The sequence below is a fragment of the Leucopleurus acutus genome (genome assembly GCF_964270905.1).
Source record: "Leucopleurus acutus genome assembly, chromosome: 6".
In the NCBI taxonomy this organism is placed as follows: domain Eukaryota; kingdom Metazoa; phylum Chordata; class Mammalia; order Artiodactyla; family Delphinidae; genus Leucopleurus; species Leucopleurus acutus.
This window is the reverse complement of record NC_139149.1, coordinates 85,208,474-85,222,378: the sequence shown is the minus strand read 5'-3', so window position 1 is coordinate 85,222,378 and position 13,905 is coordinate 85,208,474. Positions and strand designations below refer to the sequence as shown.

The following is a 13,905-nucleotide window of genomic DNA, read 5'->3' as shown; positions in this document are numbered from 1 at the left end:
ATCTGTTTGCAGCACAAGGCTGGTCACGGTGAGTTCAGCTGGGTTCTTTGTTGTTTTCCCCTAGATCCATAGAAAGAGAAAAAGGGCAGGGATAGAGCGGTCACTTTCTTTTTTCCAATTTTTCAATTTGTTTTTATTTTGAAGTGATTTTAAGTTTACAGAAGAGTTTCAGGAGTAATAGTTGTATGTTTCACTAGCTTCCCCTAATGTTAACATTTCAGATAGTCATAGTAAAATTATCAAAACTAAGTAATTAATAGGCAATATTATTAACTAAACTGCAGACTTTATTCAAATACCAAATATTGGTTTTTTTCGATGGTGACCTTTTGTTGTTGTTGTTTCAGGAGAGTGGGTACTTTTTTAGTGCTGTCAGTTTAGGATGTGGTAAAGCAGATATCCCCAATAAGAAATATCTCCAATAGGGCTTCCCTGGTGGCGCAGTGGTTGAGAGTCCACCTGCTGATGCAAGGGACGCGGGTTCGTGCCCCAGTCCGGGAAGATCCCACATGCCGCGGAGTGGCTAGGCCCGTGAGCCATGGCCGCTGAGCCCGTGCATCCGGAGCCTGTGCTCCGCAACGGGAGAGGCCACAACAGTGAGAGGCCCACGTACCGAAAACAAAAAAAAAAGAAATATCTCCAACACTAGAAAGAAACAGCATCAGAGAAGCTGTCCTATAATTTCCTAATCAGTCTAACAAGTGAGAGTGCCCTTACTAGGCCCATGTTAATCGCAATCCCATCAAACCCCAGACAAGGCCTCCAGGTGCATTTCCAGTCCGCTCACAGTTCCTCTGCTCCTTGGCAGAAATATTGTAAAAAAGCCAGTGACAACAAGGCTACTCTTTACTCATCACACTTGCAACTTGACTCAACTGACAAAGCCACAGAGACCTGGGTACCAGATGAAGCCCAGCCCTACCGCTTACTTAGCTTGATGACTTTGGCCAAGTTACTGAACTTCTTTGAGCTTCAGTTTCCTTCTCTTTGAAATGGGAATGAGATTTGTGAGGCATAAGTGAAATAACATGTACAGCCCCCTACTAGGCACACAGCAAGCATCCCACCTAACCTTAGTCCCCTTTCAATGACAAAGCCCTTCTTAGAGCCAAGAGGTTTCTCAAGTGATAACTTAGGCCAGTGCTGTCTAATAGAACTTTCCGTGCTGATGGAAAAATCCTATTTCTGCCCCGTCCCATATGGTAGCCACTACTCACATGTGGCTATTGAGCCCTTCAAGTGTGGCTACTGCAACTGAGCAGCTAAATTTTTTTTAATTGAAGTATAGTTGATTTACAATATTGCGTTTGTTTCTGGTGTACGGCGTAGTGACTCAGTTTTGGGGGTTTTGTTTTGCAGATTATATTCCATTATAGGTTATTACAAGATATTGGATATAATTCCCTGTGCTATACAGTAAATCCTTGGAGTAACTGAATTTCCAATTTAATTTTAAATAATGTAAATTGAAATAGTCTCATGTGGCTAGTGGCTATGGTATGAGACAGCACATCTCTAGACATTACTCCTTGCTTTGAGAATCTGAGCAAAGAGAAGCCAGGAGTCTGAGCTAAGGCAGAGGTACTGCTGGGAATGAGGCAGTGGGCCGAGGTGTTGCCTATGGTCAGAAAAGCCAGCGGGATGTTCAGCGAGTCCACGTCCTGCTCAGCCTAGAAGGAAGGGCTGGCTGGGCAGCTGCAGGCGCTTTCTCCTGCCGTGCGACAGTGACGACAGCAGCAGTGCAGGGTAGTAAGGCGGTCTGCAGGTTTGGAGTTACCGTTTATTTTGGAAGCCAGTGGTGAAATGGAAGAAAACCACAGGGCAGCATGAAAATCCAAATCCCTCTAGTTAGGGGTTAGAGAGCCTGACTATGCGGGCAAGAGGAAGTTTGCACGTCTCGCATGAAATGATAAACAGCAGTTCCCTGGAACCTGTCTCCAAAACAACGGGGAGTTTCAGGTGATACAGTGCGTTTGAAAATAAGAGTGCAGCGCGCGGACGCCCTGGGGAGAATCGGCCCTCCCAAAAAAAGATCCTTTGCTAGTTCATAGTTCTGTCTTCCGACCTATTTCACTCTTTGTGCTCTGATATCCACTCTCCGTGGAGGCTTTTTAAAGCACATGAACAGTAAGTATGGGGAAAAAAATCAAACAAACTTTGGTTGGGTTAAACCCTACCACATTTTCAGGGAAGAACAACGTTCAAACGTTCACTGAGGGTCTCTTTCTCTTCTCCCCACCTGCAGGAGGGTGTTTTTCTTTGACATTTGAGCCCCTTTCCCCTGTCTCTGATGTTTTTCTCACTGCCTTGTTTGTCTCCTCACTGAAGCAAAAAGAACAGAGCCTCGGCTAATTACTCTCAGATCAAATAATACTGGTTATTGTAATTGGTCATTGTCCGAAAACACTGAGTTCTTCTTAGCTCTGAGGTTGCCTGGCACGGCTTAGTTAGCTAACTATTCCGGGAATGTCTCTATTATCTGTTTTACTTTGCAAAAGAAACCGGGGACTTGTTGAAAGCTGGTAATAAAAGTCTGCCCTGGTCCGAGCGGAGGCTGCGTAGAGAGGGCCTGGGAAAGCGTGGCCTCCATGAATCACGTTGCCCCCCAACAGCTGCTCAGTGACGTCATTTGGTTTCTGTGTCGGAGAATAATAAACCCACTAGGTCTTCTTACAGGCCAACGCTCCCTCGTTCTCAGGGCCTCGGGCAGGGTTGAGGGGCGCAAAACAATTTTAATGACCAAACTCACGGGAAGTAAAATGGTTCACGGAGAAAAACTAACAGACTCACAGGTGGCTGCCTGTCCAAGAGGCGTCTTCCTGGGGCTGAGGGCCCCCAGATCAAGGTGCTCAGGGGCGGGGTGTTCATCAGGTTGAGGCCCAGGGAAATGTCCCTTCAACCCTGCTGAAAGATAAGCTTTCCAAGGCGGTACTCACCGGTTGCAGACATTCTGAAGGCTCGGAGGCTTAGGCAGTGGGAACCATTCTGGAAAGCATACAGAGACACATTAAAAGACAAAAACAACCCTAAAATCCTGTTGCCAAAAATATTATTAAAATTCTAAATGCTCTTCTTGGCTTGGGGTAACAGGGAATTCAGTTATCAGGTAGGCAAACTAAATGAGTTTAAGTTTAAATGGAAGGTCACCATTCTGGGTTGAGTTGTGTCCTTCTCCCGAATTCATAGGTCAAAGTCCTAGGCCCAAGTACCTCAGAATTTGACCTTATTTGGACACAGGGTCGTTGCAGATATAATTAGTAAAGATGAGGTCATTAGGGTGGACCTTAATTTAATATGACCAGGGTCCGAATAAAAAAGGAAATTTTGGACATAGAGACGGACATGTATAGGGGAAGACAAAGAAGAGACAGAAGGAGAAGACAGCATGTACAAGCCAAGGAGAGAGGCCTGAACAAATCCTTCCCTCAGAGCCCTCAGAAAGAACCAATCCTGCCAACACCTCAAGTTCAGATCTAGCCTCCAGAAGCGAGAGACGATAAATTTCCGTGGCTTCAGCCACCCAGTTTGTAGTACTTTGTTACAGCATCCCTAGCAAACTAAAATAATACAGTCCCAATATTTAATGTCTGCTGTGTGCAGAACATGTGCCGAGTGCTGGGAGAATACAAAAGGAATCACAAGAAGCTTCCCCACTCCTACAGAGCTTGCAGTTCATTGGAGAGAACAAAACGTGCTTGCCTCACCCGCTCCAAGAAAACTCCTGTGACAAATGAGGGGGCAGAGTCTTAAAAACGCAGAAGTGGTTAAAAAGTTAACGGGACTAATTTTATATGTCACTTACAGTAAAGGTGGAAGTGAATCCTGGCTTGAATAATCCAAAATGGATGATAATAAGATTTGTAATTTTCTTTGGAGCACTCTTTACAACATTACATGTGGATACATGTGTTTCTATTTTTTTTTTGATACTGACACTATTTAACCCAAAATAAAACCACTATAAAAGGAGACAATTTCTTATTCATTCAAGAAATACTAATTAAATGCTTACTCTATGTAAGGGTGCTAAAAGGGGCTACAAGGATGTAAGCTTATGCTGCTTATCAAATCCTTCTATTTCCGACTCCAAATTGAGAAGAGAGTATTTCAACTCATGTAAAAGGATGTTTTTGCTTTATATTTTCCTTGGGCCTGAAATGTAATTCTCTTGGTTTTAAAAGCGCTCTTCTTCCAGCTCCTATAGGAATGGAATACAGCAAGACTGTTTATCCAACAAAGAATTTAATCATAGTTGGGCAGAAGATGGTTTTGACAATACTGACCTTTTCATGTCTGTATGTATATAGAAAAAGCCCTGGAAGACCACTCACCTGATCGTGATAATGGTCACTAGGGCTTACCCTTCTCACTTCTATGCTAATTTTCTTAAATTTATTTATTTTTAAATAAAAAGCACATATTACTTGTCTAACTTCAAAAATATGTTCAATTAAAGATGGACATTATGGTGTTAAGAGTTGTAGAATGAAAACTGTGATCAAAGAACATGATTTAAGCTGAGTTTTCAAGGTCAGATGCAATCAAATGTGAACTACTCTGCTGGCAGTATTTTTTTAAAATAAATTTATTTATTTATTTACTTTTGGCTGTGTTGGGTCTTCGTTGCAGCGCGCGGGCTTTCTCTAGTTGCGGCGAGCGGGGGCTACTATTCGTTGCTGAGCCAGGGCTTCTCATTGTGGTGGCTTCTCTTGTTGGGGAGCATGGGCTCTAGGCGCGGGCTTCAGTAGTTATGGCTTGTGGGCTTTAGAGCGCAGGTTCAGTAGTTGTGGCTCAGGGGCTTAGTTGCTCCGCAGCATGTGGGATCTTCCCGGACTCGGGCTTGAACCCATGTCCCCTGCATTGGCAGGCGGATGCTTAACCACTGCGCCACCAGGAAAGCCCTCTGCTGGTGTTTTATAGTCCCAGGTGGGCACTAAGGGAAGCACTTGCCTATACCGGTTATTTACTCTCTCTTCAGGTGATTGTGCCTAAATTCAAATAACCAGTAAAGATAAGAATACCTGGCATTTGTTCAGAATGTTTATTTCCAGACCACTTTCTGCTGCCTACTGACAGTTTTCCCTGGCTAAACAAAATTAAAATATTTCCTCATTCAGTCATATCCCAATTTCCAATTGATATAGTGAGATCCATTTCAATACTCTCCCATGTTTTGTTTTTATGCGCTGGGGGTTTTGGCCTTTAGTATTTTAATACAATTGCTGGCTTTAGTGTTGTTCTTGTGGAACATGGGTTTGGAATTAGCTGAATTAGGGTTTGAACACTGAACCTAGGGTTTGAAACTACTGTTTCAAGTTCACTGTGACCTTAAGCAAGATACTTTCTCCATGGCCAGCCTGTTTCCATAACTCAAGTTGGAGGTCATAGTCGCCTCACATGGACTAAGTGATTTGTTGAATTTATGGATGCAGTGAGATAACGAATGTAACATGCTGGCCTCAGAGCATTAAATAAATCCTATTTCCTTCCCCTTCTTTCTCTTCCTTTGAAAAGTGATGGGCAATGCAAACTATGTGTAGTTGGGACCTGGACTTGGTTTTTTTTTTTTTTTTTTTTTTTTTTTCCGGTACGCAGGCCTCTCACCGTTGTGGCCTCTCCTGTTGCGGAGCACAGGCTCCAGACGCGCAGGCTCAGCGGCCATGGCTCACGGGCCCAGCCGCTCCGCGGCATGTGGGATCTTCCCGGACCGGGGCATGAACCCGTGTCCCCTGCATCGGCAGGCGGACTCTCAACCACTGTGCCACCAGGGAAGCCCGGAGCGAGATAATTATAGCTCCTACTGCACAGTGAGTGAAGTATAAGTATTTCCTCATCCTTTGCCTTTTTTCCTTCTGCCTCTTTCTCTTGTTTTATGTACCATGTATTTCTCCTCTCAGGTTCCAATAAGGTTTCTGCTTATTGTTCTCCTTGGAAACCCATAATATGCTGTTTCATTCTACTGAAATTCTAATGTGTTCCAAGCTTGAGTTCTTACAAGCCTAGCTTAATTTCTTTTGAGTTTTCAGTGTGGGCCAGAGGTGTGTGCCTTAGCTCTGTGGTGTAGTAACATGAACACAAGCCCAGGCTTAAATCTCCTTTCTGCCACTTATGAGCTCTGGGCTTTGGGGGAAATTACTTCACCTCTCTGGTTAAGTAACTCAGAAGTTTCTCAATCTGTAAAGTGGAACACTTTTCCAGTTGCCTGGGAGAATTAGATAAGATTAAGCACTTGGTCTGTAGTAGGGGCTCAATCAATGTTAGTCTTATTCCTTTTTCTTTTTCTTCTTCTTGTTTCTACCTCCATTTTGGAGAAGCAACCTGGTCTCACACAAGTGGTCCTCAAGCCAAGCAGCACACTAGCATCACCTGGGAGAGTTTTTGAACCAAAAGGAGGCGCTGGCTTCACCCCACAGAGTCTGATTCAACGAGCCTGGGGAGGGCCCAGCATTGGTCGGTTGTTGTGTTGTTGTTATGTTTAATGGTCTCCAGATGTTTCTAGAGTGGCACTAAATGAGGCAGAGGACACTGGTCTATCAAGGAGGGCAGGGTCGACCAGCACCTCCCAGCAACTCCCACACGCTTCTCTGGGGCTCATTTCCTCAGGTAGGCTTGTGAAAATTCAGTTTATCAATGTACATAAAAATCGCAGAACACCGTGTCTGATGCATACTTCACATGTTTTTCAAGGATGTGAGACAGGAAGCATGATGAAGGAAAAAAATCATTCCTCGTAAATTCTACCAGTAGAGGTTGACTTGTAAGAGTTGGCCCCAGGGCTTCCCTGGTGGTGCAGTGGTTGAGAGTCCTGCCTGCCGATGCAGGGGACACAGGTTCATGCCCCGGTCTGGGAAGATCTCACATGCCGCGGAGCGGCTGGGCCCGTGAGCCATGGCCGCTGAGCCTGCGCGTCCGGAGCCTGTGCTCCACAACAGGAGAGGCCACAACAGTGAGAGGCCGGCGTACCGCATTAAAAAAGAAAAAAAAAAAAAAAGAGTTGGTCCGAGGAGGCAATGTGACAACATTGAACTTGAGGTTCCGTGTCTTGCATAGACTGTGCCTGACTCTCTTCCCACATCTATTTTGTAGCTACATTAGCCCAGATAGAGGATTGAGGTGTCCAGCATCAGCCAGGTTGCTGGTTATGAAGCAGAGCCAAAGCCCAGCACCCGTTTGTGGCCAGCCCTCTGCTCTTATGCAGATAACCTGACGCTGGGTGACCTTGCCTCCTTCCCATTGATTTCTCCCAGTAGTTAAACCGCAAGCGATCAATGAGAGAATGGTCCACAAACAGGCATTTTTACCCAGCGCCATTTCAAGAGAAGTCTGTTTCTCTGGCTTCAGTAGCCTCTCAAATCGTAGGTCTGTAGGTAGCTTATTTCCCTTCTCCTTCCAAAGATGATGGTTAATCATTAGACCAGATTCCTCTCCATCTCCTCCTTCTGCAGTTCTCTTTAAAGGAGTTCTCGTTTGAGTTCAGTTGGAATTTGAGGCAGGAAGAGCAAAGTAAACTTTGCTTTTGTAAAAGCCAAGTTTAAAAGCTGAACATTTTAATTTCCCAACTGAACAGAGTAAAAGTAAAATGAGGGCCAAACTGTTGCTACCATAGTAAGATAATGCATTTTTTCATAAACCTTTAAGAAAGCTCATTTCACAACTGATTCAAGTCAATAGAGATTTGTTGGTTGGTTGATAAAATATCACCAGGACCATTTTGAGCCTTAGCTCAAAGTGAAACATTTTCCAGTTACTATAGTCTTTACCACAATCCCCCTAAGGTTATCTTATAGTGAAGTCTACTGAACTACACCTCTGGAATTTCCCCGAACACAATGCATTCTTGAGATACCATATATTTAGATAGTTGATAATGCTGTTAGCCTTACTGTGCTATCTCAAGCAGGAACTTTAAAGCGGCTTGCAAAAATCTGTAGCTCTTCTACCTCACCCTCAGCCTCACCCCAGTTATACACACTCAAGCCCTCCCAGCTGCTCGCCTCCCTCTTCCTCAGGCAGCTGGCTTAGTCTTTTGCTCAAGGAGTCTGAACTTGGCATTCCTGTTTGAGTGTCATCGGGACACCGAAAGCCAGTGCTCTCACCGGGGCGCTCCTTGGCATCTGAGCCCGGCGCTTCAACCCTCACTGGGGGCTTATCACTCTTCTAACCCTGCATCAAAACTTTTTGTGGATTCTAAGAAAATATCTATCCTCGGAAGCCTGTTCCTAAGGCAATGGTCTCTGGAGAGGAAGGGGAAGCCAGGCCTGGCTCCTGGTGTGTGGATGGAGAAGGTGGAGGTGATGGGCTCAGTCAGGAGTCTCCCCTCTCCCGGGGGCAGTGTTTAATGTCTGTCCACACCCACAGACGATGTTTGAGCTATAGCTTGATCATGCCATTCGGTGTCTATGGTATTTAATGATGCATCATTTGACAACAGTTATCACTCCCCTGTAGCCTCTACAAATGTTTGAGGGCCACGTGTGCAGGTGTTGTGCTCAGCACTGGAAATGCACAGACATGGTACTTGGTGCTCCCCCCAAGTTTACAGCCGTATGATTTCCACGGGATGATGATGCCAACAATGATGGTAATTATCATCATCTTTTGGTCTTTTCCAGCCTCTCTGACTCTTCCTTCTCAGCTTCCAAAGAACCCTTTCCCTCTACTGGATCCTTCAGCACTGGTCCCCCTGGTGCCGTCATAGTCTCCTTTCTCCACACGGTCTCCCTCGCGTGATTGAACTCGCCCCTGGAGCTTTAAATACCACTTTAAGCAGATGACTTCCAATTTTGTATTTCTAGATTAGACCCCTATAATCACAGGCTTGTATTTCTTTTCTTTTTTTTGCCGCACTGCATAGCTTGTGGGATCTTAGTTCCCTGACCAGGGATTGAACCCGGGCCCTCGGCACTGAGCGAGCAGAGTCCTAACCATTGGACTGCCAGGCAATTCCCCACAGGCTTGTATTTCTAATTGCTTTTCAGATATCTCCATTTGGTGGTCTCACAGATATCTTCATCTTGAAATGTTCTAACCTTATACTCATTACACTCCCCACAAATCTGTTCCTTCCCCCTTTTATTTCCTGTGCCAGTAAATGGTATTATCATTCTCTCACCCACTGGATTTAGATTTCTCCTTCACAAGTCAAATCCCATCAGTTACAACCTCCCCTTGACTCTACCTCCTTCATGCTTTTTAGATTTGCCCCAACATTCTTCATCCATTGCTACTGCTCTGGTTGACACTTCCTATTTATCTTCTAGAATCCAGAGCATTGCCACACTGACTACCACCAATTTAATCCTACATATAGTCTTCCAAGCAATTTTTTCTAAAATTGAAATCCTGCCGTATCACTTCCCTGCTAACAATCATCCGATGCCTTCTCTTTGCTTCTTAGTCGAGTCCAAATCCTTAGGACGATTACAAATCACTTTCCAGTCGGTTCCCCATCTGTCCTTCCAGGTTAATCTCCGACAATGGTCGGCCACAAAGCCGACATTCTAGCTTCCCTGAGCAATTCACCTGCGTGTGTATTACCAGGTACACCCGCTTTCCTACTCCTCTGTGTCAAGTTCCTTTGTCTGGAATGTCCTTCCCCCTCTTGCTCACCTGGAGAAAGCCCACTTCATCATGCCTGAAACCCAGCTCATGTCTCTTTCTCCCAAACAGTCCCTAAATTCCCCAGACAAGCCGAGGCCTTTTTCCAAGTGTTCCCAGAGGTCCCTAGGGGATCCTGCTAAAATAATACTTTCCACATTGTAGTATTTATTTGTTTCTCCCTCTAGACTGTATGCCTTGAAGGCAGGTATCAATGTATTATTGATTTTTGCATCTTAGTCTTAGCACCTAGCATTCAATAAATATTTGTTGAATGAATGAAAAATTGAGGCTTAGGTGAAAAATAAAAAATGAAATTTACTAAACCTTATTCTTAAGAGGTAAAAGTGACTCAAGAGAGCCCACTTGTGATTCCCACTCTGTATCTTACAGAGATCGATGATGCCAGGCACAGGCCACGAAGGTGTGGAAGAAGTCTCTGATCTGACCCAGATCCATGATGTTTGCGACCTTAAGGCCTTTTCCCTGAACTGGGAAGAAACGTAGCAGGGTTTACTTGAAAAAAATTTCTTTTAACCTGCTTTCCTTCATTTGTAACTTTTCCTAATCTTAACTACTTTAAGATTATCCAGTCCCCCTCAATAAAAACTAATAATTGTCACCAAATAAAGATGAGAAAACTAAAAATAAATGTAGAAACTATTAATGAGGATCAAAGTGGGCCATGTATCTAAATGAATTTCACTGCTTGACTGGGGGGATGGGTTAATAAAGATGTCAATAGTAACTCCCACGAGCTTTTGCCGTGCTCCAGAAGTGGGACAGCAATGCGCCTGATGGTGGTTCATAGATTTGGTGAACATCGTGGCTTCATTACCTGAAGCAGGCGGGGTTGCCTGCTGGAGTCCCAGGGCGGGAGCTCCACTCACATTACATTTCAGAAACATGTCACCAAGCTCACAGGTTCTAAAAGCAAGTCTGGGTTAAAGGACATAATCATTTGGGAATGAACTTGGAAAAGTGTTATTGGCTGATGCCAGCCTAAGGCATTGTTTTATTACCAAATTATATTTGCCCTTGGAAGGTACTGTGGAATTACCTATGAGCACCAACTTGGAGTTCAACAGGCTGGATATGCTGGGTCACCCCCTTCCTGGCCTGGTGACCCTGGGCAAGACACATACCTCCCCAAGCCTTAGCTCTCTCGTCTATAAAGTAGGAATGGTAACGTTGCCCCTGTTGGATAGAGCTGTTGTGAATCCAAGTAGTATGATGTATGAAAAGTGCCTAATTCATAGTTAGTGCTCAATAAACGACCGTTATTTTACCCAGCAACAAGGTGAATAATAACTTACATGCACTTTCTTGGCAAAGCAGGCAGAACAAGGATTATTAGTCCAGGAGGTGCTAGAACCTGGAACTAGAACCCAGGTGGCCATTGATTTCATCTAACAAATATCTATTTACTATTACGTGCCAGTTACGGGGGCAGGTGTAAAATACTAGAAACACTGGAAGTGGTCAGGTTTGCTTCGTAGAAAACCTCAGCACTCTTTCCACTGTACCATGCTTTGGGTGAAACCAACAATGACAACATGAATACCAGCTGTGATTTAGTGGCCCTTACTGGACACCATTATGTAGATAATAAGGGTTCTCCCGGGGAAGAGCCCTGTGGCCACAGCGTGGGCAGGCATCTCACAGCAGTTTAGGATGGGCAGCAGAAAGGAGCCTTCACCAGAAGGGACAGCTTTAACAGGCGCTCAGACTGACTCAGGTAGGTGTTTGAAAACTGCAGGTCAGCTCTTAGGGTATGTGAATTCAGGCAGTGTTTAGGCCCAAGCAAGGAAAAACCAAAGTCAGTTCTGGCCTAGGAGGTGTGCCTGACATCTATAAGGAAGCCAAGAACTCTAAGGGAGCTAAACAGAAAGAAACAGACATTGCATCAGCTCTCACACAACTACCATTGAGTCTGAACCCTGGTGAGTCACTGAGCAGCTGAATGAACTTCCACCCTGTGTAAAAAAAAAAAAGGATGGGAACTAACTTTTATTGGGCATTGCCTAAAAGTTAGGCACTGTGGATGTTAATTATTGCTTTATAATATATACATATATCAAATCATTATGTTGTCTGCAAAATGGGACAGAAGGACATAACATGGTTAACAGAAGGAGAACAGGTTTGTTGTAAACTGACCCATCTCCAACCTAGGAAATGCCTCTGTGTGGAAACGGGAGAAAGCCTCTGTTTCCTCAGGTGTAAAACTGTGCTACTCCAACCAGCAGGGACCCTAGCAGACAGTATAAGGATTAGCTATTATGTATGTCCTGTGCCTGGCACACAGGGGACACTTTTTAAACGATAGGATTCCTCCCATTTTGCAGATTAGGGAACTGGGAAAGAAATAACTTCCTCAAGTACCCCCAGAGAGTACGAGGTGGAGTGTGGATCTGCCGCTCCATGAATTGATGCCAATAATTAAAACCTCTCTTATCAGTATCCTTTCCCTTAGCTCAGCCCACTGAGTAACTCACTTGGCTAATAGCTCATTCTATTGAGTGGATGCACAGCTTAGATTGTGTTCACAGCAGGCACACAAAGACACAGAACTCTTTGAGCCCAAAGCGTGGTAGCTCTATGTAATCCCGACATGAACAAGGATCATTTTAGATTTTTAATTATCATCTGTCCTATAATGATGTCAGATGAAGTGAAGCTCTCACACTGGATTTCAGGTCAAAATAAAACGTGCCCAGGGTAAGGCTAGATTGCTGTGTTGTGAGCCTGTCTGATGCCAGTATTCCGCCCCCATTATTTCTTGCTTCCACCTGGTGGTCAAAAGGTGAAAAAGCAGGCGTACTGAAAATAACTAGGTGTCAGCAGGATCCATTTGCCTATCGTTTATAGGACATCTGAATCTGGGTCGCTGCAGGGCTTTTAGTACTGCTTTCCTGCCGTTTGATTTCTACCAAGTTCCTCCAGTGGAAAATCTTTCCATGTGCAGTGTTCTTTCCTGGGGCTGAAAGGACCAAGATAATCCCGGATGTTTCCCTGCAGCTGAGCTCATGTCACAAATCAGGCATGATTTTCAGCAGATATTTCTTTAAAAGTTTGAAGGCCTCTGTGGACTCTATTCCCTTCTCAACGGGAACAGGCATCAAAGAGACGGGAATAAAATGCTTTGCGCTCACATCAGGAACTAATTGGCAATTTGGCAAATGCATTGACTAATGTCATGCACTGTTATTTCTAAATCCTCTCCTGTCCTTGACCCCCAGTATCTAGATGTAAACTTGGGACCATTAGTGGAGAAGGATAAAGTCTTCTGGTGCCTCAAATGGAATTGAGAGGGATTTAAACTAGGCGCTTTTGAGTGTGGTGAAATGAACCCAGCAGTACATTAATGCTAGGATTTGAGCTCACACAGCATGAGTGCTTTCAAAAACCGTGTTTAGGGAAGCAAACAGAGCCACGACAGACCCTTTCAGTGGAGCAAAAGGAGTTGGATGAAACAATCAATGACACATTAAAAAACCACAACTGGGCTGCAATCATGTGGGCAGAAAAAAAAGTTTTTCTTTATCACAGGATCTTTGCATCTAATGAGATGGTGCCTGGACAACCTCCAGAGGGGTAAGGCCTCTGTTTACTTTAGCTGAGAAATGTCTAAATATTTAGTTGGTTCCCTTAAAAGCCTTACACCAGTCTGTGGCGAACTGGTCTTTAAGGTATGATCTTATTGGGTCTATATTGCCATTGGGAGAGCTATTTAAAGGGAATTTGGAAATCAGAAGATATTACCACTGAAGGTGCAAATGTTAACTTTTTTTTTCCCCCTCTCAAAATTAACTCTTTTTAATGTCCTCCAAATATTCAATTTAGGACCAATACCTTGCCAGTCAATACTTTCTCTTAATTCATCCTAAATGGTTCTCTACTTCTTACATACACTTTATTCTTATTGGTTCCAGTTGGGCCCGAAGTGCTTGAGGCTGAAAAGGGGAGGGACTCCTGAGCGCATTTTCTTGGGAGCGGGAGGGGAAGCTAAGAGGGCTGAGAGACTTTGTCAAAATGTCTATAGGGGTCCACCCTCTAAATTCACACTACTGTCATGTATCAGCAGATTTCAGTCAAGACCAATATCCAGTTTGCTCTAAGCTTCTGGGATCCTCTGTGTCACAAACACAGTGCATCCCAGATATGGCATCAGTTGGGGCTTTAACCTTTTTAGACGTTCGGATAGTAGAATCCCCTCCAGCATGCCTTCTTTATTATTGCTTCCTGTGCACTCTCACCAAGGATCACCGAACTGCTCCCCTCCCCCGCTGCAGGAGGCCAGCACAG

At 44.4% G+C, this 13,905-nt stretch overlaps 1 protein-coding gene across 4 annotated transcripts in view; it reads right to left on the bottom strand.

Moving 5' to 3' along the window:
- CDK15 (cyclin dependent kinase 15) overlaps window positions 1-13,905 on the bottom strand; it is a gene marked incomplete at both ends in the record, with an annotated part of 84,551 nt that overhangs the window by 14,861 nt on the left and 55,785 nt on the right. For all 4 annotated transcript variants that reach the window (XM_082840670.1, XM_082840673.1, XM_082840671.1 and 1 more), the window contains one exon: window positions 2,937-2,985. In XM_082840670.1, the coding sequence (XP_082696796.1) occupies window positions 2,937-2,985 (49 nt within the window). The remainder of the gene's footprint in view (window positions 1-2,936; window positions 2,986-13,905) is intronic.